This window comes from Macrotis lagotis, chromosome 6 (assembly GCF_037893015.1).
Source record: "Macrotis lagotis isolate mMagLag1 chromosome 6, bilby.v1.9.chrom.fasta, whole genome shotgun sequence".
Lineage (NCBI taxonomy): Eukaryota > Metazoa > Chordata > Mammalia > Peramelemorphia > Peramelidae > Macrotis > Macrotis lagotis.
Window position 1 is genome coordinate 220,162,227 of NC_133663.1, and position 23,692 is coordinate 220,185,918.

General features: G+C 35.2%; 1 protein-coding gene across 10 annotated transcripts in view; it reads left to right on the forward strand.

The window, feature by feature from the left end:
- Nucleotides 1-23,692, forward strand: part of ADGRG2 (adhesion G protein-coupled receptor G2) — a 163,333-nt gene that overhangs the window by 123,862 nt on the left and 15,779 nt on the right. For 8 of the 10 annotated variants that reach the window (XM_074192316.1, XM_074192313.1, XM_074192314.1 and 5 more), the window contains 9 exons: nt 1,223-1,605; nt 5,141-5,312; nt 6,743-6,899; nt 10,898-11,041; nt 11,609-11,731; nt 12,977-13,022; nt 13,109-13,212; nt 14,069-14,190; nt 18,584-18,852. In XM_074192316.1, the coding sequence (XP_074048417.1) occupies nt 1,223-1,605; nt 5,141-5,312; nt 6,743-6,899; nt 10,898-11,041; nt 11,609-11,731; nt 12,977-13,022; nt 13,109-13,212; nt 14,069-14,190; nt 18,584-18,852 (1,520 nt within the window). The remainder of the gene's footprint in view (nt 1-1,222; nt 1,606-5,140; nt 5,313-6,742; nt 6,900-10,897; nt 11,042-11,608; nt 11,732-12,976; nt 13,023-13,108; nt 13,213-14,068; nt 14,191-18,583; nt 18,853-23,692) is intronic. The other 2 variants (XM_074192322.1, XM_074192321.1) reach the window with 2 other exon arrangements.

Sequence of the window (23,692 nt, forward strand, 5' to 3'; positions counted from 1 at the left end):
ACATTTTAAAATTCAGGCAGAATGTCTTTTAACTTAGGTACATAACCACTAAATTTGTGGAGCAAAGGAGTAACATTTGAGGAAAATCACTTTGGAAGCATAGAGAAACACTTTTCTGTGTAGAGGAGGGACTGAGGTGGCCTCTCTCTATATATATGGCCCATATCAATATATCTATATTTATATGTGTGTGTGGGTGTGTGTGCGTATATACATATGCATATCATCTTGTTTAATCTTCACAAGAGATCTATAATGTAGGTTTCAGTATTATCCTATCTTGCAGATGAGAAAACTAAGACTGAGAGTTTAAATGACTTCCCATTGTCACTAAGGCAAGAAGTAGAGGAATTATATTCCCATCAGACATTTTAGATCATGAATTTTCAAAAACTAATAATAATAGCATTTATATAAACTTGCAAGGCATTTTACAAAGTACTTTATATATGCATAAAACATTGTATGTACATATAAATAACATTAATTTATGTAATATTTTTAATTGAGATGCTATAACTGAAAATGGAAACCATCAAACCTTGAGGGGTCTGTATCTGAGGTTGGGATCACAGGCACCATTTGTCAAGCAACTAGGCCAATGATCACCTAGTTGTGTTTACATTCAATCCTGATATAATGTGTAGCTACTCTTGAAAGAGGAGCAAATTACTCTTTGAGTATTTAAGCATATGCCAACAATGAAAGAATTAAGGGGGAAAAAAGAAGCAAAATACTCAGGTATTTTGTTGTTCCTTTCACCTGACTGGTCCAACATACCATTTGGGAAATGCTAAGATTATTGTAGCATTAGAATTATTACCCATTTTATTCTCACTACAACCCTGGGAAGTAGGTGCTGGAATTATTCTCATTTTACAGATGAGGAAACTGAGTCTGAGATACCAAGGAATTTGTCCATGGTTACACAGTTCAAATGCTTAAATCAAGATTTAAATTTGGTAGTCTTCATTATTCCAAATATAGCAGTGTATCCTCTATGTCACTTAACTTCCTTTAACTTTGGTTCATTCCTTTGAGTATTGGGAGAGAAGGAGCAGAAGATGTAGGAATAAAGGTTGAGTGTTACAGAATTCTACCACCAACTATATCTACTACAAGCTAACTGCTACCAACTAAGGAAATTTTAAGAGGGTCAAATCTAGTATGCTAAAGGTGGTTCTCTAAAATTTTCTTGCATGGCTCATGTTTTTTTTTCCAGTGATCTACAAGATTCAGTCAAGTGTAATGATAATTCTGGTCATCAATCCAGTCCAGTTTTTTCTTCTTCTGGCAAATCTATTCCAATGTCTCCTCTTGCTACTTTTTCCTCTAAAATTAGTCCTATTTTTATTCCTCCAAATATATCATCTGGGAATGGATTTAGTACACCTTACATTCAATCTTCAACCTGGGATATTCATATCTCTCCTACTCAACCATCCAGTCAAACTGTCACGGGGCTGCCTCAACAAGATTCTTCCACATCAGTCACCTCAGAAACAATACTTTCCTCCATAATTTCTTCTAATAGCTCTTCAGTCTCATCTACCACCATCTCTACTGTTAATGATCCCTCAATCAGCTTACCTCATGGAATTACAGGTAAATATGAAAAGTCAAATTAAGATCATAACATAAAATATCAGATCTATTAGCCTGATGACTAGCAACTTTTGCAATGAAACTATATGACTTCTTCCTTGAAGGAACAGTAGTATGAGAAATGATGATATATCTTTGGCATTTAATAATAATTATTTTATTATTCCCCCTGTTCAGCTCTTTATGCTAAAACCAACCAGTGTGGGAAATCTTTCTAAAGCACTTACATAGACAGAATGCCTGAAATCTAATCAAAGATAGTAAAAGAAATTTTAACTCTGAGTGCATTCCTGCTCATTGTGTTGACTCTGACAGGTTTGGGAAAGTGTGGAGTCTACCTTTTGTCATACAGGTGATATAGAAACTGATAAGTCTCTTTGACCAAGATTTCAGTGATCTAAGTCATATACCCCATCCCACAATATAGTCCACCCTCTCATTGTAATATTCATTTTCTCGATAACCAATGAAAGTTGATTGCCAGCCACTGGAACTCAGCTCTTCCAAAGATGAACCTACCCCCATGAAGGGTCTTTAGTTTAAGAAAAATGGTCCAAAGACCCTCCTCTTATTAAAATGCTGATATTATTAATAAAATGATTAAATTAACCAAGAAACTATGTATCTCAAATCTTTTTAAATACCACAGTTTATAGAATGTTGGAATGTGAGTTAGGAAAATCTGAGTTTTAATACTGTTTCAAATATTTATTTGCTGTGTGACCCTGGGTAAATTGCTTAATCTCTATTAACTTCAATTTCCTCAACTGTAAAATGGGAGTTATAATAGTGCCTATTTCACAGGGTTGTTATGAAAATAATGAATATTAAATGTAAAGCTTTTTGAAAATCTTGAAGTACAATGGAAATAGAAATTATTATATCTTACTATAACACCAAAAGTTTGTCCCCTTATGGTTTTAGCATATACTTTCTATGAAATCATTCCTAAAATGCAAATATAACTGAGTTTGTCTTGATGGATAATAAGGAAATTTAAAAAAATAAAAAGGAAATCATTTTGAGATGAAGAGATATGTTTATAAAGATAGCTATTGCTTTTAAGGTTTCCTTTTCCTCAGGAGGGGAAAAAAGAAAAATTTATAAATGACTATTTTAAAAATCTCAAGAACACTCTTGATCTGTGAGAGCTATTTGAATGAAAAACAAATGTAAAAGTTTGTCTCCTTAGATATTTATTAAGTTGAAGAAAAGAGAAAAAAGAGGCAACAGATTAGGGAAGGAAACCAAAACAATTGTGAATATTTTCCAGATTTTAAAGTCAGTGAGTGATAGTTGGACTTTCCTTGGGGAATTTGTTCCATTTGGTGGATAGAAAACAAAGCCAAGTCCTCTGTCTGCACATGAAAACTTAGCAGGGAAATAAGAGCCAATTGTCCTCTCCTCTGAGACAAATGTACTTACTTATGCTAATTAATTGACTGACTAATCAGAGATGGAAGATACCATGAGCTTCCTTTATCATTGCTTGTTAAAGCCCTGCATGAAATTCTGAGCTTCTCTTTATAACTCACAACTCCTTCTTATCTATCCCTTTATCTTTTAACAAATAATCTTTAGAAGTTAAAAAAAAATAAGGATAACTTCACATAAGTGAAAAGATCCAAAAGACATTAAGGTAGCTAGATGGCACAGTGGATAGAAAACCAGACCTGGAGTCATCTTTCTGAGCTCAAATCTGAGCTCAGATCCTTACTAGCTGTGTGACCCTGGGTAAGTCAATTAACCCTGTTTGCCTCAGTTTCTTCATCTATAAAATGAGATGAAAAAGGAAATGTTAAACCACTCCAATATCTATGCCAGGAAAATCCCAAATGGGGTTACAAAGTGTTGGACATGTCTGAAAGGACTGAACAAAAACAACAAAGCAAGATGTCAGCTAGTTAATCAATAGGTATTTATTAGTTTTCTACTATGAAATACCATCAAAAAACTACAAAAATTCAGTTAAATTAAGAAAGTTAGAATATATCACAAAACTTATGACCTTTCCTGGGTTATTCTCATTGACTTTTAATGTTAACCATGGGTACTTTCAAAATATTTTAAATTACAAAAGGTTTGTATTCACTTGGAGGAAAAAAAATTCTATATAGCTTTAACCAGTACATGTAAATACATAAACATTTTAGGGTCTTGGTGTTTTTATGAATGTCACTCTATCTTGGTCTTGGTCTCTCTCTTTCTCTCTTTCTCTCTCTCTCTCTCTCTCTCACTTATACACATAGACACAGAAACACACACATAGACACATATACACACACAAGTTTTTAATAGATTGCAAACTTCCTAGAGACAAAGGCAATATTGTCTTTCTATTTTTTCAAAGTGGCTTGCACTAGGTTGCTAGTTTAAGTTAACTTAAATGTACATTCAAAAATATGCATTGATACCCATTGGATCACAATGGTTCTAATAAATGCAAGAGTATAGATTTTGAAATGCTTATTCTATCTTCCATATAGAACCTACAATAATGTTTGTCATGATCAACATGTGCTGCAAAGTTTTGCTCTTTGTTTATCCATTTAAAACATAAAAATTATAACCCAATTATTATTTTTTCTTCATCATAAACTCAAATTCTTTTAAGACTGTTGTCAATGTTAGAAACCACTGGAAGGCAAAGAAAACAAAAGTGTACTTTTCAATGTTAAGGGATGCAAAATCTTTATTTCCAAGTGTCTTTTCACTCTTTATCTCCTTTCTAAGGCTTACTCAGTCCCAGACTCTAGCTCCATCCCACCCCACCCTCAACCCAAATGTTGCTGCTTGCTTTTCTTGGCTTGGCATTGGGAAGGTCACAATATCTGTTGTATAATGCCAAGGGATATAACCACCTTCTGCAATGCAAAGAACTCTTATTTGATCAACTTAACTGTTCATCTTGACATAATTCCTCATGGCAAAGAATACTCTGCCATGAGCACAGAAAAGTTTGAGAAACACTGACCTGTATAGAATAAATTATTATTCCAATATTTATCCTCATTCATTCCACTAAGAGATTTCTACTTCAAGGGATTTATCTAACATTTGTTGAGTTATTTCTTTTGTTGGCCTCTTTGGCCTAAATCACAACTGGGTCAATTCCCTAGCTCTTAATGGGGAGAATGTTGCTCTAGTGAAGACTAAAATGTACTTTGCTTCAATTCGCATGGAGTGTACAGAGACTCCTTTCCTTAACATACAGGAGAAGAAATAAATAATGGGTATAAGCAGCAATGAAAGCAATCAGAGAAAGCTGTGTAGGATCTATCTAGCATCAGAGTAGTCTGTCTCCTCCTTCCAGTAGTTGACTTCTTGGGAAGAAAGAAGGGTATATTAGGCCAGGGAGAATGGTGAGGTTCAACCATATGAGGTGTAGAGGAAATGATTCTTAGAGGTTCCTCTCAGAACCTCATTTTTACTTTAGGTCCATTCCATCAGTACCTAGTCAAATTTCTTATGATAATTTTTCACTACTGTTCCATATGATCATTATATTAAATGAAGATTTGTTTCTTTGTCATAGAAAATTTTACTATCAGCAGCATAAGCACATCTGAATTTGAGAACAAAGTATCTCAAATGGAAAAGTCTCTGTCTTCAGAAAACTTGAAGCCTAGCCTTGCTGGGGAAATGATTCGTGAAGTGAGCAGACTCCTCCATGCCCCACCAAGCCTGCTCACTCCTTTGTCTCAAAGGTATGTGTTTGCTTCCAAATTGATAGACTCCAGGTTACTTCTTCAGGAGATAAAGAACTCATAAATAATTTTGTGAACCAAAATTTACAAATCTATAATATTGGATATCTACAAGAGCATAGTCTACAAAACATGAAAATGATAGTCTTTTTATAATCAACCCCCAGACTAAATCTAGAGGATGGTACAAAGTCTGTTTTTCCCCCCTCTGGAGGGACATGAAATACACTCAATTTTTATCCCTTCTAGATCTAAAAATCTGGAGGTATTCAAAGTGAGTTAAAGGAACCCAAAGATAGCATGAGAAACAATTATAAGACCTGGGAATGTTTAATGTTAGAGAATTCTCTCAACCCAGAGAACTGAGACCTATTGGGAAAGGCATAACCATCAATAGGAGTCAATGACTTTGGGTGAGAGACAGGAGGCCAAACTGAAAGCAATGTATTAGCATGCTAAGGAAGAAGGCAGATAGTAACTTTAATTTCCTAGGATACCTAATCGATTTTTATAACTTTTCCAGTCTATTTAAGTCCATCAGCAGCATTCTGGCACAACTTATAATAGGAAAGTAAGACTATGGGAGAAGGAAGGATAAGAAAAAAAGGGGGGGGGGAATCATTCAAAGAAGAAAAGCAGGAATTCTAGGGAAATGTTTACCTTGCAGCTGACAGGATTTGTTATTAGAAAAGAAGATGGTTCTTGTAGGAGAAAAGGGGAGGTGACCAAATAATTTTACAATTGTGAAAGAAATCTTTTTGGACAAAACTGAAGGTTGAGGTAACCATTTAAACAAGACTGAAGGTATGTTCTCTTATCCAAGGACAATAAATAATGGTTATAACAGTGAAAAACACCATTTTCTTTACATAGCTGCTTTAATTTTATTTCTCTTTACTTTCCTCTATGAGGCCATCAGATGATTAGGAGATTTCCTAACTGTTAGGCCATCAAGATGTTGTGAAATGATTGTGTCCAGTTTCTTCCCATGTTAATTCTGGCAAGAAAAGACTTGGTGTATGGGAACATGGTGAGGTGGGAAGGAGGCATAATCAATATATCTTCAAAATACTTGAAAAGTCTTCAGGTAAAAGATTGTAGGATCAAAGAATTACAGCTGGAAAAGATTCTACAAGTCATCTGGTCCAAATTCCTGGTTTTAAAGATGAAGAAACTGAGATCCAGAGAGATTAAGGGACTTTCCCAAAGTCACAGAGATAACAAAGGCAAGAAGACTTGACTTGGCACAGGATATCTGACTACAAATCCAGCATTGTTTTTAGGAGTAATTCATGCCTTAGCTAAAAGACTAGATCTAAGTGACCTTTGAAGTCTCTTCCAGTATTGAAATACACTTATTCTAGAAAGATAAATGATCAGTTAAAAGCAAGGAGGATTTAGCTTTTGAAATGTTTTCTTTTTTATGGTAGGTTATTAAAAATAGTGGATGATATTGGCTTAAAATTGAATTTTTCAAACAAGACCATCAGTTTTACCTCACCTTCTTTGGCTCTGGCTGTGGTCAAAATTAACACCAACACCTTTACCAAAACCACTTTTGCTGCCCAAGATCCTTCAGAGCTTCAGGTAAACACTTTCAATTTTTATTAAACAGAGAAACATTCTAGTTTATCTCATTTTATTTCACAATAATTTTTATTTCAATATAATTCAAATTGTTTTTGTGCTTCTTAGATTATGGTATATGGAGAAGGGACACATTAAGATTAGGGAGTGAAGAGACAGTCATTCCGATCTTTCAAAGTTTGCTCATTAACTTGAAGGATCTTATTTGCATAAAGTGTTATTTGATATTTTACCTCTTAGATTCATCAGCATTTGAAATCATTGTGAAGGAAGGAAGGAAGGAGGGAAGGAAGGAAGGAAGGAAGGAGGGAGGGAGAGGGAGGGAGGGAGGGAAGGAAAGAAGGAAGGAAGGAGGGAGGGAAGGAAGGAAAGAAGGAGGGAGGGAAGGAAGGGGGAGAGAGAGAGAGAGAGAGAGAGAGAGAGAGAGAGAGAGAGAGAGAGAGAGAGACCTATTGCCACTACCACTGTCCTCAAAAATGATTTGTCCACAATTGTCATTTACTAGCTTCCCACAGCTATCCTGAGTTCTTAGATGTTAAATCATATACCCATATCCCCAGCATTTAGCACAGTGGATGGCAAATAGAAAACTTAATTTTTTTCATTCATTCATTCTTTCATAGACTTGCCCAAGGTCATATAGATAGGACACATAAAGGTAGATTTGAATTCAAGTCTTCCTAAATCTAATGCTAACAAACAAGCTATATACTATTTTATTCTCCCTAAACTACATCTTCTTTATAGCACTTAATTTCCTATGCAAAGCAGTAGAATGATAGTTCCCTGAGATCAGCGAATGTTTCTTACTTTTTGTCTTTGCTCACCCAATGGCTAGTACATAGTTCAGTCATATCCAACTTTTTGTGACCTCATTTAGAATTCTTTTGTCAAAGATACTGGAGTGGTTTGTCAGTTCCTTCTCCAGTTTATTTTACAGATGAGGAAACTGAGGCAGCCAGGAATAAATGACTTGTTCAGAGTCACAGAGACAATTAATGCCTGAGGCATGATAGGTAAGTCTTGCTGATTTCAGGCCTGGATCCCTATCCACTGCACCACCTAGATGCTTTGTTGAGCTGAAAATGAAATCCTTCTTATAAAAAAAGGGTCTCGGGGCGGCTAGGTGGCATAGTGGATAAGGCAACAGCCTTTGAGTCAGGAGTACCTGGGTTCAAATCTGGTCCCAGACACCTAATAATTACCTAGCTGTGTGGCCTTGGGCAAGCCATTTAACCCCATTTGCCTTGCAAAAAAAAAAAAACCTAAAAAAGTGTCTCCTTATAATTTGTCATTTCCTAATCAGGAAGACCACTCTAGTCAACCAAAATAACTTCCCCTTATTCTCCAGGTATGGAATTCCTTTAACAGAAGGCAAAGCTCTTTTTTTTCCTTCTACAATGAAATAGAAAGTTTAAATTTCAAATAAGATAAGGTTCTGTGATTCCATTAATATGGAGCAGGGGTGGGGAATCTTTTGGGGGGTTTTTCTGCCAAGGGGCATTTGGATATTTATAACATCATTCAATGGTAATACAAAATTATCAACTTAAAAATTAGCTTGCTATATTTGGTCAAAAATTTAATTCACCCCTAAAATGTTCCTAGATTTAATGAATTTTTGAGTCCTGCTTGAAACTACTGTGGCAGCTCCAAACCAAATGATTTTGTGGACCCCAACATATCAGCCAATTTCTGATACTCTTTGTCCTTTTCAATTTTAATTGTCACTGCAACCCATCAGAGTCAAGGGAGTGTGAATCCATAGACCAGATGAGCATAGTCTAATCCTGTCTAATTACTTTCTTTCCTATGGTATTACATGATAAATTGTCCTCTGGCATCCTCTTCTCAAAAGTCTCACTGACAAGTTTAAGTCACCAAGCTGGTGAATTCTGAGAAAGACTCCATTCTATCATTTCTCTTTTCTAAATTCTCTTTGATAACAGTTGTACTATGGGGGGGAATCAATAAGAATATTTAAGGACAACCATATTCTCAGGTTTCTTAAATGTTTAATTAAGCTTCAGTTTCTAGTGTTATACACAGAGCAGGTGCTTAATTAATGCAGAATCCTTTGGTCCCATTGGTTCTCCAAACCCCACCAGCAATGACTGACATCCCTCTACCTCCTCTCCTATTTTATGTACTATTGAACTGAATTGAAGGAAGTTACAAAACAATGCTGACTGAATCCACTATAAATTTGTTATCTAATATCAACTGGGCCCTCTTTGCTACAAGGCAATTCTTTTATTCTACCCTAATTGATTTTTTTATCCCACTCACCACAACAATTGTTCCAAATATTCTTTTCTCCTCAAACTTTCTATAGCTTCTCCTCTACTTAAGGACCTTGCCTCATATTTTCAACAAAAAAATTGAACTGTTTACTTTGAATGTCTTCCTTTCCCTAATTCCTTATCTCATATTTCCCCTATATCACTTTCTATTATGTCCTTATTCATTCCAAACTCTGATAAGGAAGTGGCCTTTCATATAGCAAGGTCAACCCTTCTACATGAACCTCTTATCTTCTCCATAAGATTGTTCCCATGATCATTCTGCCTTTTTCTCTATCTCTGTCTGACTTGCAATTTGATGTCTAAATATCATTGCAATCTGATCCCCTTTCCAGTCTTCTTACACTTTTCTTTCCTCAGTAAAATTGGTCTTTAATTGCTGTACCTCACACTCAAAGCTGCCTTTTTCTCTTCTCTATGTCTTTTAACAAGTTTTCCTTCTTACCTGGAACATTCTCTCTCCTCACCTTCAATTTGTTCAATCTTTTTTGTCAAGACTCAGCTCTATAGGAGGCCCTCCCATCCTTCCCCTAAGGCTACCTCATATCTCTGTATGTATATTGTATATTCTTATTAATTGCCAGTTTGTTCCTCCAATTAATTGTAAACTTCTTGAGGGTAGGATCAGAAGTGACAGAGCTAGAATTTGAAATAAGGGTCTCCAATACCAAATCTAGCTCTTTCTGTCCCACAAGTCCAGAAGAGAATTTAAATTGAGGTTCCCCCCAATTCCAAAGAGTTTGCTCTTTCCACTATACTATATACTACTTTTCAATCTGACTAAAAAATGTCTACTATATGAAAATGAAAAGGTAATTTTTTTCCTGAATAGACAAGCACTAGTAAAAATCTGCCACATTATCAGTTCTCAAGTTAGTGTTGTTAACAAAAAAAAAACAGAGTCGCAGAAGTTTTGCAACTGGTTAACTCAAAAAAATACTGTAGAGCTCACACAGGTGAAAAGCAAAAAGCTTTCTTTGTTCCATTGCAGGAGAGAAATTATACATAGGTGTTGGGGCTTCTTCTATTAGGAGACCCAAGGCAGTGAGGCTAAGCCTTGATTTATATATTTGTGGTTAGATAAAGACTAAGCAGTGTAGTATAGACACAACAGCCACAGTGAAGCAAGATTATCTAGTGACAAAAAGTCTATTCATAACAGGGTGCTTACCTAAATAAGGATAACATCAGTTCTGTGATTAGGTTGCAAGAGTGTTTATTCAAAGAGTGAATGCAAAGGATTGTTATAACAAATTCAGAATAGTTTGTTTGTTAGACTTTAGCTCTGGAAAATAAAGTGTCTCTTAATAGTTAAAAAGAGGGGGCAGCTAGGTGAGGCAGTGGATAGAGCACCAGCCCTGGAGTCAGGAGTACCTGAGTTCAAATCCAGTCTCAGACACTTAATAATTACCTAGCTGTGTGGCTTTGGATAAGCCACCATTGCCTTGCAAAAACTAAAAAAAAAGTTAAAAAGAGAGGATGGTGGTTTTGGAGAGTAGTTTATTAAGTTTAAGGCAAACTGTCTAAATGGTTCCAAGCAATAATTTTAGTGTAGTCCCATTGTCTAATGAAATGTTTTCAGTCTATCCTTTTAGATTTGTTACTGAGTTCTGCCTCTAGGTCCCCTAATTCAGACCTTCAGCCTCCTTAAATTATGTCCAGAAAGACATCATATGTCTCTTGATTGGTTTTCAGGTTTCTTTGGACACACTAGCTCCTGAAAATAGTATTGGTATTATTACTCTACCCAGTCTTTTGATGAACAATTTATCAGCTGAAGAGACAAAGATAGCATCTCGGATACAGTTCAATTTTTTTGAGACACCAACCTTATTTCAGGTAAGGTTTCTTCTAGTTTCTTCTATTTCCTTTTAATTTTCTTAAATTCACTGTGAATAAATTATTTCATTAAAAAGATACTATGCATATAACTTTGTCCGTTTCTCATTTGATTTCCTTTTAAAGTTTCTCAACATGTGAATATGGGAAGGTAGCCTCTTGTGATGAAAGTTGCTCCAAATTAAAAATTAAAAAATCTGGGATATGGTTCCAGCTCTGTCACTAATGGTATGAGTAATTCCCTTATCTCAGGCTCATTGGTTTCCTTCCCCCAAAAGTGAGAGAGATGGACAAGGTCAGATAGAAAAAATCAGATAGAAATAGGGGCTCCTAAATACTAGATAGGATCCCTAAGAGTCACTTATTGACTTAGAGAAATCACATATTAACATTATCCATGTTCTATTGGATTTTTATTTCTTATTTAAATATTTCCCAATTACATTTTAATTTAATTCAGACTCATTCTACAGTGTTGTTGTCATGTATGACCCAATGATATCTAAGGACTCTTGGAACTCTAACTGTAAACCCTTTTATGACTTTATGGCTTTTTTAATGTTTTAGGATCCCTCCATGAAGAACCTCTCTCTAATAAGCTATGTTATATCTTCAAGTGTCACTAATCTAACAATCAGGGACTTGACAGCAAATGTGACTGTCACACTACAGAATACAAGTCCTAACCAGGTAAGCCACTCAGGATGATTTCGTGCTGACCATTCTTGTGAGTAGACTTAACTTAGGAAGATGGTATGGCTCCATCAAAGAGGCCAAAATTTGAATTCATCCAGGATGCTAGTTAGGACAGTGTATGAAACACTTCTCTCCACCATTATTTTTTTTTCATTCATTAATTCATTCAAGAAACCAAGTGCTTGTACTCTGTCCCTGGAACCACTATAGACTGATAAGAAGTGAATTTTCCCTTGGAATCAGTCTTCTCCATAACTTCAAGGACACCATTTCCAAACCCATGTTTATAATATCAAATGTTAGCTGTTATTTCTGTTGTATGTTGTCTTCCCTCCTGTTTAAATACAAATTTCTTAAAAGAACTCAGCAGTGTCTGTACAATAGTAAGTGATTAAATAATGTCCTATCCTCTCTTTCCCCCTCTCCCCTCCTTTCCCCTCTCCCTCCTCTTTCTTCTACTCTCCCCTCCTTTCTCCTTTCCTTCCCTCTTCTCTCCTCTCCTTTCCTCCCCTCCCCTCTTTTTCTACCCTTCTCCCATCTCCTCTCTTTTCTTCTCTCTCCCTTCCTCTTCCTCCTCCTTTCTTCTTTCTCTTCTTCTTCTTTCTTCTTTCTTTCTTCTTTCTTCTTCTTCTTCTTCCTCTTCCTCTACTTTCACTTATTCTTTTCCTCTTCCTCTTCTTCCACTTCTTCCTCTTCTTCTTCCTCCTCTTCTTCCTCTTCTTCTTCTTCTTCTCCTCCTCCTCCTCTTCCTCTCTCTCTCTGTCTCTGTCTCTCTCTATCTGTCTCTCTATGTCTCTGCTTCTCTACCTCTCTCTGTATGGGTCTCTCTCTCTCTCTCTCTCTCTCTCTCTCTCTCTCTCTCTCTCTTTCTCTCCCTCTCCCCATTATATTCAAAATTGTGAGAGAAAAAAGGACTTGATCCTTATACTCAAGGGGTTTACTCTCTATTAGAGGTAAAAATTCATTGTACCCAAATACATAAACAAACATAATAAATGCTTAAGAGCAATACTGTACAAGGTATGAGGAGATTAAATGAAGGTGAAGTCAGTACTAGCTTGGGAGGGATAAGAGAAGGGAGTGAGGTTCATTTGCTTCCAGATTCAAACCTTAGGTGATAACTCTCTATCTAAAGATTAGACCTATAATAAGAATGAGAAAGTATAAATCTCATATGCTTTTTCCATAAGTTACTTTTCTTATATATGGCTGTAAAAGTATTTTATTTATCCCTTATAGGATAACTTAACTGTAAAATGCGCATTTTGGGACCGGAGCAAAAATGGTAGGTTTGTATACCTTCCTCTGCCTTGGTTCACACACATCCACTGGTCTCATTGATAGGCTATCTATTCTTTCCAATGCAAACAGATGGCAGAGGAGGTTGGTCATCTGAGGGCTGCACAGTGAAAGACAAGAAAATGAATGAAACAGTTTGCTCTTGCAACCACCTTACAAGCTTTGGAGTTCTGCTGGTAATGTGACAATTTAAAGGCACTTCAGATTTAAAGATTAGCTGCTATTAAATGTGTTGACATATTTTGTGATAGCTTCCAAATAAAATGTCTTGATAAACAAATATAGCTGAATGTGGTAGAATGGATAATTCTTCTGAGTTTGTAAAAATTCAAGCACATGAAATACAAGTCTTTTTATTATTACAAGATTTTTACCTAAATAAACACATTTGTGTAAGTTGCATATACATTTTAATGGCTAGTATTTACATTGTGCTTTCAGGTTTGCAAAGAACTTCTACTAATTATCTCATTTGGTCATCACAACAACTTTGTGAGGTGTACACAGATATCTTCATTTTATAGATAAGAAAACTGAAGTAGACATATGTTAAGTGACCTGCTCAGGTCACATAGCTTGTAATTACCTGAGGTTTTATTTTAGCTCATATCTTCTTGACTCTACTTCTATCCACTCTACTCACAAATGAGTTTTTAAAAAGTAACTAAGAACACTATAAAATATTAAATTTAGGCATAATAATCATTAGAAAATGTAGAACCATCTTTTATTTCATTATAAATAGAGGCATGAATTGAAAGGCAACCAAGCAGCATAATGAATAGAGGGCTGGACTTAGAATCTAGAAGATTTAAATTCAAATTCTGTCTCAGAAACTTAAAAGTTATATGACTAGGCAAATCACTTAACTTTTCTCAGCCTCAGTTGTAGGTAATAATAATACTCATCTCATAATGTTATTCTGAGGATCAGCATTATATACCATCTATAACACTTTATAAATTTGAAATCACTATATAAATATTGTTTTTAAAGAGAGTATGTAGTAAAGACAGTCTCTATTTTTTTTAGGACTTATCCAGAACACCCTTACCACCTATCCAGATGCTGATTCTTACATTCATCACCTATATTGGCTGTGGCTTGTCTGCAGTTTTTCTTTCAGTTACCCTGGTAACCTACATAGCTTTTGAGTGAGTATTCTCCCTGTGAAATAATACCCATTTTGTTTGAATAGAATATTTATTGCTGACATTAAGTACATCTCCTTTGTGCTAGGTAACATGTAAAGAAAGTTCAGTGATTACTTAAATGTTCATCAATTTAAATATTACTTCCACTGATGAACATTTCAGTCCTCATCATACCCATCCATCCACTGTGACCCTTGTGTATGTCCTTCCATGAGTTTGCCACAGGCAATCCACCCAATGAATCAAAGGTCTTCCTCCTTTTCTCCGGTAGACATAAAATATAAGAGGAATAGTAATAATGTGGAATTTGTGTCAAGTTGGAAAACAGAAAAATGAACTTATGCAATAGAACAAATTAATGAATTCAGAAATTGTTTAATGACCCATTCCAGAGAATATTCATTAATGGAACAATGCCAATCTAGATGGAGAGTTCTCATATCAATGCTTTGGAAAAAGTAATAGAAAGATGGCCTTCTTATCCAATTTTTAGATGACACAAACCTAAAAGGGATTATTCATATTGGATAAAAGAATCAAGATACAAAATGTTCTTGACGGCCTAATGTGACAGAGGAATCAGATGAAATTCATTAGGATTATAAATAAATCTCTGCATTATCATTGAAAATTAACATTTCAAAAGAAAACAGGAGAAATGTAGCTAGACATCAATTTTTATAAATAAATATTTAAGTAGGCAGATTAATAAATGACCAAGCAAAATAACTTACTTAATTGAAAAAAAAAAACCTGAGGACATCAGTCAATTGCATCCTCCTCACCAGCTGAGTTGGATATAGCAACTAGGAAAAAAACAACAAAAAAGAATGCAAAGTTAGATTATATTAATATTTTCTAAAATATTAATAACATCATTATATTAACATCTTATAATATATTAAGAATATAGTATTATATTCACATCTTATGATACTAATATTGTAATTAAATCATAATGTAATTATAAATAATGTTAATAATAGATTAGTATCATATTCAGAATAAGGAAGTTAATAGTCCCAACATATTCTGTCTTTGTCAAACAAGATCCAGAGTACTGGGCTCTACTCTAGTTCCTGCATCTTAATAAAGAAATTGAAAATCTGGAACATCTCTAAGAGTTGTTTACCATGAGGATGAAGGAACTTTAAAGTATACTGCATGTAGATGGATCTAAGGATTTTTAGATTAAAGAAGACCTAGAGAGCATGTAATATTTTGTTTGGATTCATTTGACAGAAAAATGGTTAATGGGTGAAAGTAATAGAGAGCTTTGCTGTCTTTTCCTACTTGTAAGGAATTAAGTGGATTAAGTGGAAGGTTATATTAACAATCTGGAAAATTACATGTTAGGGACAATACACTGTCATTTTTCTAATTGGTTGAAGGTTTCTTTAAAAAGATAAGAGATTTCAGGACCTAACTGAATGATAGGAAAGAAAAAGCTTAGTATGCCAAGGCAACAAGAATAGTATATTTTAGAAAATAGTATATTTGGTTGATTTTTAGAGGAACATTACATTGCTTTGCTTTGACCTCTTCATTCACTTTTCAGCCATGTCCAACTCTTTGTAATCCCATTTGGGGTTTTCTTGGCAAAGACAATAAAGTAGTTTGCCATTCCCTTCTCCAGCTCATTTTACAGATGAAGCGACTAAGGCAAAGATGGTTAAATGATTTTTCTAAGGTCACTCAGCTAGTGTCGAAAGCCAGATTTGAACTCAAAATGTTCTTCCCAACTCCAGGCTGGGCATTCAAACTTCTAAGACACCTAATTGTCCTTTGCCATCTTCATCTTATTCATAATTCTATTAAGGGAATTTTACAGATGCCTCCCTGCTTAGAATCTATTAGAGAAGAGCAAAGTAGGCAGTACTGGAATATTAGAGATAGTAACTATATATCTGATTTCATTTATAGAAGTAATTTCTAGGTGAGGAAATCCTCTCTACCAGTGCAGATTGGCATCTTTTCAGCTACTTAGGTTTACAGAATTGCCCAGAGAACTGAGAGGTTAAATCCTCAAATAGTCAAATTGTGTCAGGAACAGGACTTTGTCTTTCTGGCTTCAAGGCCATTTCTCTAGCACCATGCCAAATTTATTTTAGTTGTAATATTAACCAAATATAAATCTTAGCATTTGGATTCTGGATACTTAGTAGGAATATTATTAAAAATTAATTTCCATCTCTACTATTAGATTGAAAATCTGGACAATAGAATGGGAATGTAAACCTGCCAATAGATCTTTGGAAAATATTTTCAGACTAATTTGCCAATAAGTTATTCATTACCTGGAATGATTTAATCAGAGTTACATTTTCAAGCACAAAAATTTTAATTTAACAAATTATATTGTTAATCTATTGTTAGTGTTATGATTTAAAGGAAATGTTTTTACCATACCTAAAGTTATATTCTTTTTTATTTATATTCTAAAATAACTTTTTTACTACTTATATTAAGGTACAACATGAAATAACAGAATCTCAGACTAAGAAGGAATCTCAGAGATGATTTAGTACAACCACTCTTAACAACAAAATCCCATAAAATCCTTCTGACAAATAGTCATCCAGCCTCCAAGCTGGGGGTAACCCACCATCTCAGTCCATCTCACTTTTGGATACCTCTAATTGTTCATTGCATATTAGGAGATTCTGTAGTCTTTTAGCATGTGTCATACCAAAGTGGGAAAAGCACTAGATTTGTGATCAAAGCACATATGTTCAAATGTTGGCTCTGACATAAGGCACAAGTATAACTTTGGGCAAGTCACAATCTTTCTATGGACCTCAGTTTCATCATCTGTAAAAATCAGGAGTCATTTAATAGATTTAGGCAAGAATATTTCTGAAGAGTCTGGCATCTATAAATCCTATGATTCTTTGGTGAGAGAAATCTGTTGGATGAGGCATGGGAAATAGATATTATACACACCATACACATACACATCCCATCTCAAAGAAGAGGCAGTTTAGGTCTAAATACATAGATTACATATTACTTTTATTATTATTATATGCATTATTATATTATTATATGTTATATATTATATTCATTATATAATTATATTATACATGTTATATAAGTAATGTGTTATACATAATATTGTACATAGATATGGCTTCTATATAATTACATATATTATTATAATAACAAATCTAATGTAGTAGAAAAAACATTAGATTTAGGAGTCAGAAGATATAAGTTTGAATCCTGACCTAGATACTTTACTGTGGGATGACCCTGGGCAAGATACTCCAACTCCCTGTTAGAATTTCCTTCTCTGTAAAGTGAAGGAATTAGTCTATATCTGAGGTTCTTACCCTGGAGTTCATAAACTTATTATTTTCAATATTTTGAGGGCTATCCTTTAATATTATTGGTTTCATTTGAATACCTAGGTATTTTGATTTATGCTTTTACAAACATTATTCCAAGGGGTCCTTTAGACTTCCCCAGACTGTGAAAGAAGTCCATGACACAAAAAGTATTAAGAATCCTAGACTACATTATCTCTAAGGTCACATACCGCTATAAGTCTAGGAGCCATATAATAATATACCTATTTGACGTGACCTTCCACAGACTCTACTGAACCAGCTTAACTGATAGAATAACATATACCAAAGTCTGAATTCCCACATCATGAAGAAGCCTCCTTGTAGCTGCTGGCTACTTGAGTTCAATTCTGCCTATGAGGAGTCATTCATTATTCAGACTCAGGAAAGCAAGGGTGGAAATAAAAGAAAATTTTATTTAAAAGGTTATAAAACAATAAGAAGGGAGGGAGGGAGGGAGGGAGAGAGAGAGAGAGAGAGAGAGAGAGAGAGAGAGAGAGAGAGAACAGCCAAGCAGCATTGGCTGGACCACAGGTCAGAGAAGACTTTGGCCCTGAGCTGGAGTCCATCCCAGGTTTTTATGTCTTGCCTCTCACCCAGAGGGCAAAAGGCTAATGCCCTTTCTCTTACTGGACTAGGAGTTAGGTAGAGGGTAAAGCCAAATTTTACATTAAAAAATCATAATATATCAAGAATTGGGGGGGGGGGGTTTCTCCACCCAAGCAGCCTTTAAGATAACAGATTGTTTCTGTTACAATCATAATTCTTTACTTCTAGTCAATTTACATCTCAAGAGTAGGTGGCAGTCAATTTACATCTCTACCCAATTTCTACATTCAAAATTCTCTTCATCTTTCCCCTGCATCATCCTCATTGTCTCTTAGCCACCACCAATTCTTTTTATTTTGAGTCAAACAGAGTCTCCTTCCCTCCATATGAACAGAATGATACTAAGCTTTCCAAGACAACCCATCATGTAACTTAGGTGTCACACCAGGGTTTGTGGGCACATATCATGCTGTTTTTCCTTTTTTTTTATTTTTCAGGAAAATCAGGAGGGACTATCCTTCGAAAATCCTCATCCAGTTGTGTGCTGCCTTACTCCTCCTGAATCTAGTGTTTCTCCTGGACTCATGGATTGCTCTATATAACATTCGAGGCCTCTGTATCTCTGTGGCAGTATTTCTTCATTATTTCCTTTTGGTTTCATTCACTTGGATGGGTCTAGAAGCTTTCCATATGTACCTGGCTCTTGTCAAAGTGTTTAATACCTATATCCAGAAGTATATCCTAAAGTTCTGCATTGTGGGTTGGGGTATGTATGATTTTCATTGCAAGATCCCAAGAAGTGATACAGTAGATAGATTGCTGGACCTAGAGACAGGAAGATCTGAGTTCAAATCCTTTTTCACACATATACAGGTTATATGAACCTGGGCAAGTCACTGAACTACCTTACCTCACTTCCTTATCTGTAAAATGAAGTTAATATGAATATCTACCTCCCAATTTTCAGGAGAGAAAAAGAAAATATTTTTAAAGTGCTTTCCAGTCCTTAAAGGACTAAACAACTAGTGATCAATATATTTGGGCGGGGAAGTAACAACAAATGACTGCAGAGTTTGCTGATTTCCACCAAATCCCCTAATTCTTAGTATATACTTAGTGTCCCAAAGGGCAATAATATGCCTTTTCTTTTAGCTGCATATTATTTCAGGATTGACTATGAATATAACTACATGTTTGCTCTTTGAAGAATAGTACTTTTGAAGCCAAGTTTAAATGCATATACTGTAAGGTTTGGCACTTTGGACACTCTTATCCCAAACTTGATACATATGAGCATATCTATAAAGCACTTTTCAAATGCTAATTGCTAGCTATTATTATTGTTATTATTCATGGAGTTGTAGGATGTGTTCAAAGAAGACTAGTACCACTGGTGAGAGGAAGGGGCTTGAAAAGGTGCCCTAAAAATTAACTGCTGCACCCAGCCATGATCTGTCTACCACAAAAGGTGAGTATTCTACCCCACAGTCAAATGCAAAAAAATACAAATATACTTTTGCAAAGATGATTCTACTCACTATCAATACAATACAATACACTTTTAGACAACAGGAAATTCAGTAGACCTGAATGCCAAATGGCTTTTGTTGTGAGAAAGCTCTGCAGGTATCAGATCCAAAAAACAACCCTAAGTGAAACAAGGTTGGGAAATGAAGGCATGTGGACTGAAGCTTCAGTTGGATACACATTTTTCTGAAGTGGCTGAGATCTTGGGGAACATTATGGACTCAAAACTAAACTAGTCATCAAATTTGTATGCCTTCCAAAAGGAGTGAATGACAGACTCAAGAAAATGATTTTTACTTGTAGGAAAGCTCATGGAGATCAGATCAGTTACTGTGTTCACACCATGACCAAAACTGATGAGGTCAAAGAAAAATTTTATGGAGACCTGGATAACCTCATCATCAGTGTGCCAAGAGAGGACAAGCTTATAATTCTGGGTGACTTTAATGATAAGAGTATATACAGACTACCAACATAGCAGGGAATATATAAACATAATTAAACTTTGTGAATATACCCTCACAGCAAACATTGGCATCTAATAGACTGTGTCACTGTAAGAAGAAAAGATAAGATGTGAGAGTGACAAAGGTGATATGTGGTACAGAGTACAAGACTGATAATAGATTTATCCTCTCTAAACTAAATCTTCACACTCAAACAAAAGCAGTGACCCCCAAGGCAAAAGATTAGAGAGCTTCTCTAAGTGGGAACAGTTCATTGAAAACTTGGAGGGAAAATTGAACCAACATACAATTGGCAACAGTGGCTACAATATTCACAAATAACAAAATTGGGTTGATGAAAGTGATAGAGAAATTCAGATGCTGCTAAATGAAAAAAAAGGACTCCATAGCAGAATAATTCATCCATTTCTAAGAAGGCAGTGTTTATCAAAAGTAAAGTACAAGCAAACTTTAAAGAGATGCAAGATTCTTGGCTCAGTAAAAAATAGATGAAATTAGGTTTTATGCTAACAATTCAAAGTTCTTTTCTGATATCCTGAAGGCTATATATGGGTCAAATATCTATGGTTCATCGGAATTACAGATATTCCATCCACATTGCAGGGGTTAGGTTACAGTTTCATGGAAGCATCCTTCCATGGATTCTAGGTAATGGACAATACTCTTATGTTTTCCCAGTCACCAGTGGGTGAAGCAAGCCTGTGTGCTTGTTCCGATGTTTTTAGCAAAGATGTCAGATTTCTTCAGTGAAAACAATGACACCCTCATGGATCTGGAAAATCTGCATAAAATTTTTTTGCCTTACCTTCATACAAGAAAAGAAATCTGAATTTTTATAGCATTAAAAGATACAATATGCTGACATTCTATCTATTTATTTTATTCATTTCTGATTTTTAAAATTTTTTCTGTGTCATCTGCAATGCTGGCTTTCACATGTCATCTGCAGCTTCTGTCAAACTCCCCCAAAGTTTCCATTCCAATTTTTATGCCAACCTGTAATGGTAAAAGTCACGATGTGGAAGAAATAGCCATACTCAGTACTAATAGATCCACTAACTAGTGAAAAGGATATGATCTTGGATGGATAAGCTTAACACTTCCAAATATTCTCAACAGAACATCATCAATCAATGCTGAAGTTATTGATTGTGTGCCTCAGATTAAAGTCAATCCTTCTCTAGCCAAAATTCCAACTGAAAAAGAGTTTTTGAATGTCATTAAATTCCTCTCATGCAAAGTAAATGGGGTTGATTCTCTCCCAGCTGATATTTATAAGGAATGGTCAATGTAATATTTGCTATTTGACAATTCTAGGAGAAATTTCAGGAGCAAAATGGAAGTTTGTATACATTTGTTGATCTGTCTAAGGTCTTTGATACCATCAGTAATGAGGTCTTATAGAAAATTATGGCAAAATATAGTTGCCCAGAGAAGTTCATCAGTATAGCATATCAGTTTCATGGAAGCATACTTCCATGGGTTCCAGATGATGGACAATGCTCTCATGATTTCCTAGTCACAAATGGAGTGAAGCAAGACTGTGTGCTTGCTTCAAGTATTTTAGCATGATGTTTTCAGCAGTAATGTCAGATTCCTTCAATTAAGACAAAAACCACATCAAAGTCAGCTACGTCTTTGATAGTCAATTATTTACCTTGAAAAGGCTACAAGTCAAGACTAAAGTAGAGGGAAAGATGGTGCATGATTATTAATAGATGATTGTGCACTTTGAGATAGAAATGTACAAAGTATGGATCAATTCTCTGCTACTTGTGTTGATACTAGTCTAACAACACCAATAAAATACATATTCACCACCAGCCATACCTCACCATCCATACATGAATATTGAATGATGTGGCTAAGTTTATTTACCTTGGCAGTATGTTGTCCAGGAATGTACACATAGATAATGAGATTGACATGTTCATTTCCAGAGCTGTCTCAGCTTTTGGGGAGTTTTGAAGCAAAGTATGAGAGAGAAGAGGTGTTAGGCTGCCTATCAAACTGAATGTTTACAGAATTGTTGTACTTACCTCATTGTTGCATATCTGTGAAATCTGGACAATCTGCCAGTGCCATGCCAAAAAACTGAATCATTTCCAGTTGAATTGCAGTAGGAAGATTCTGAAGATGACTTGGCAAGATAGGGTACCAGATACTAAGGTCCTTTTTTGGGCTAAACTGCCAAGAACCTAAGCTCTACCGCTGAGAGCACAACTCTAATGGTCTGGTCACATTGTTCAAATATCAAACTTCAATATCCTAAAAGACTATTTTACAAGGCAAGAACTCATATGGAGGTCATAAAAAGCAATACAAGGACACTCTCAATGAGTCTATGAAGAACTTTGGAATTGATTATGTGTTATGAGAGATACTTGGCAAAGAGCTACTTGTATCAGCATGGTATGCTTTCATCAAAGAAGGTGCTATGTTCTATGAGTAAAGTAGAATTGCAGATCAAAAGAAATGTGAGATACACAAACTTGGAGACATCTCCACATCAAATTTTCACGTGGACTATTTGTGCCCAACCTGTGATAGAGTCTTCTGAGTTCATATTGTCTGATCAGCCACAGTCAGACATACCATACTTGACTCCAACTTGATGATGTCATTTTTGTTTTCTTCAAGAACAAAGGACAACAACCAACCAACCAACCATTATTCATGAATGATTCATAGGTGTCTGTTGTAGAAAAAGCATGGCTAGAAAATCGTATCTAAGTATGTGTTGTATCCACAGTGGGTCATAGAATAATAGGAAATTGACACCTCTTTGTACTATGACCCATCAGGCAGGTATCTCCTGTACAAAACCCTTGAGAGACAATAAACTTTATCTTTGACCCTCCAGGAATTAGAATTCAAAATCTATGTAATAATCATTACATTTTCAGATACCCCTAATTTGAGGGACAAGTTCTTTACTATATTGATCTAAAATCTTCCTCCCTTTAGTTTTTACTCACTGGCTATAAATCTATTTTCAAGATTTAACAAGGATATGCCTACCTAATCCCTCTTCTGTATGATTGTGTTTCAAATAGTTGAATACTAATATCTTACATTTGCATAGTGCTTTTCTGCATTCAAAGTACTTTATTATACACTTAAGATGGGTGCTACAGTGGAATATGTTTTAGATTAGGAGAGATCTGGGTACTGGCCCAATGTCAGGTAACTATGGTATCTAACATTGAGCAAGTCACTTGATTTCATTTTCCTCACCTGTACTTAACAGAAGCAGAAGAAATTAAGTAGAGGTGGCAAGAACACACAAAAGAACTATACAAGAAAGATGGTGACTTATCTAGAATCAAACATCCTGGAAAATGAAGTAGGTCTTAGGAAGCAATGCCAACAATAAAGCTAGAAGAGGTGACAGGATTCCAACTAAACTATTTAAAATCCTAAAAGATAATGTTGTTAAAGTGCTACACTCAATATGCTAACAAATTTGGAAAACTCTATAGTAGCCACTAGATTGAAAAAAAGATCAATTTATATACTAATCATAAAAAATCATAAAAAAGAATGTTTGAATTATCAAACATTTACACTCATTTCACATGCCAGAAAGGTTATGCTAAGCTTCAGCAATAT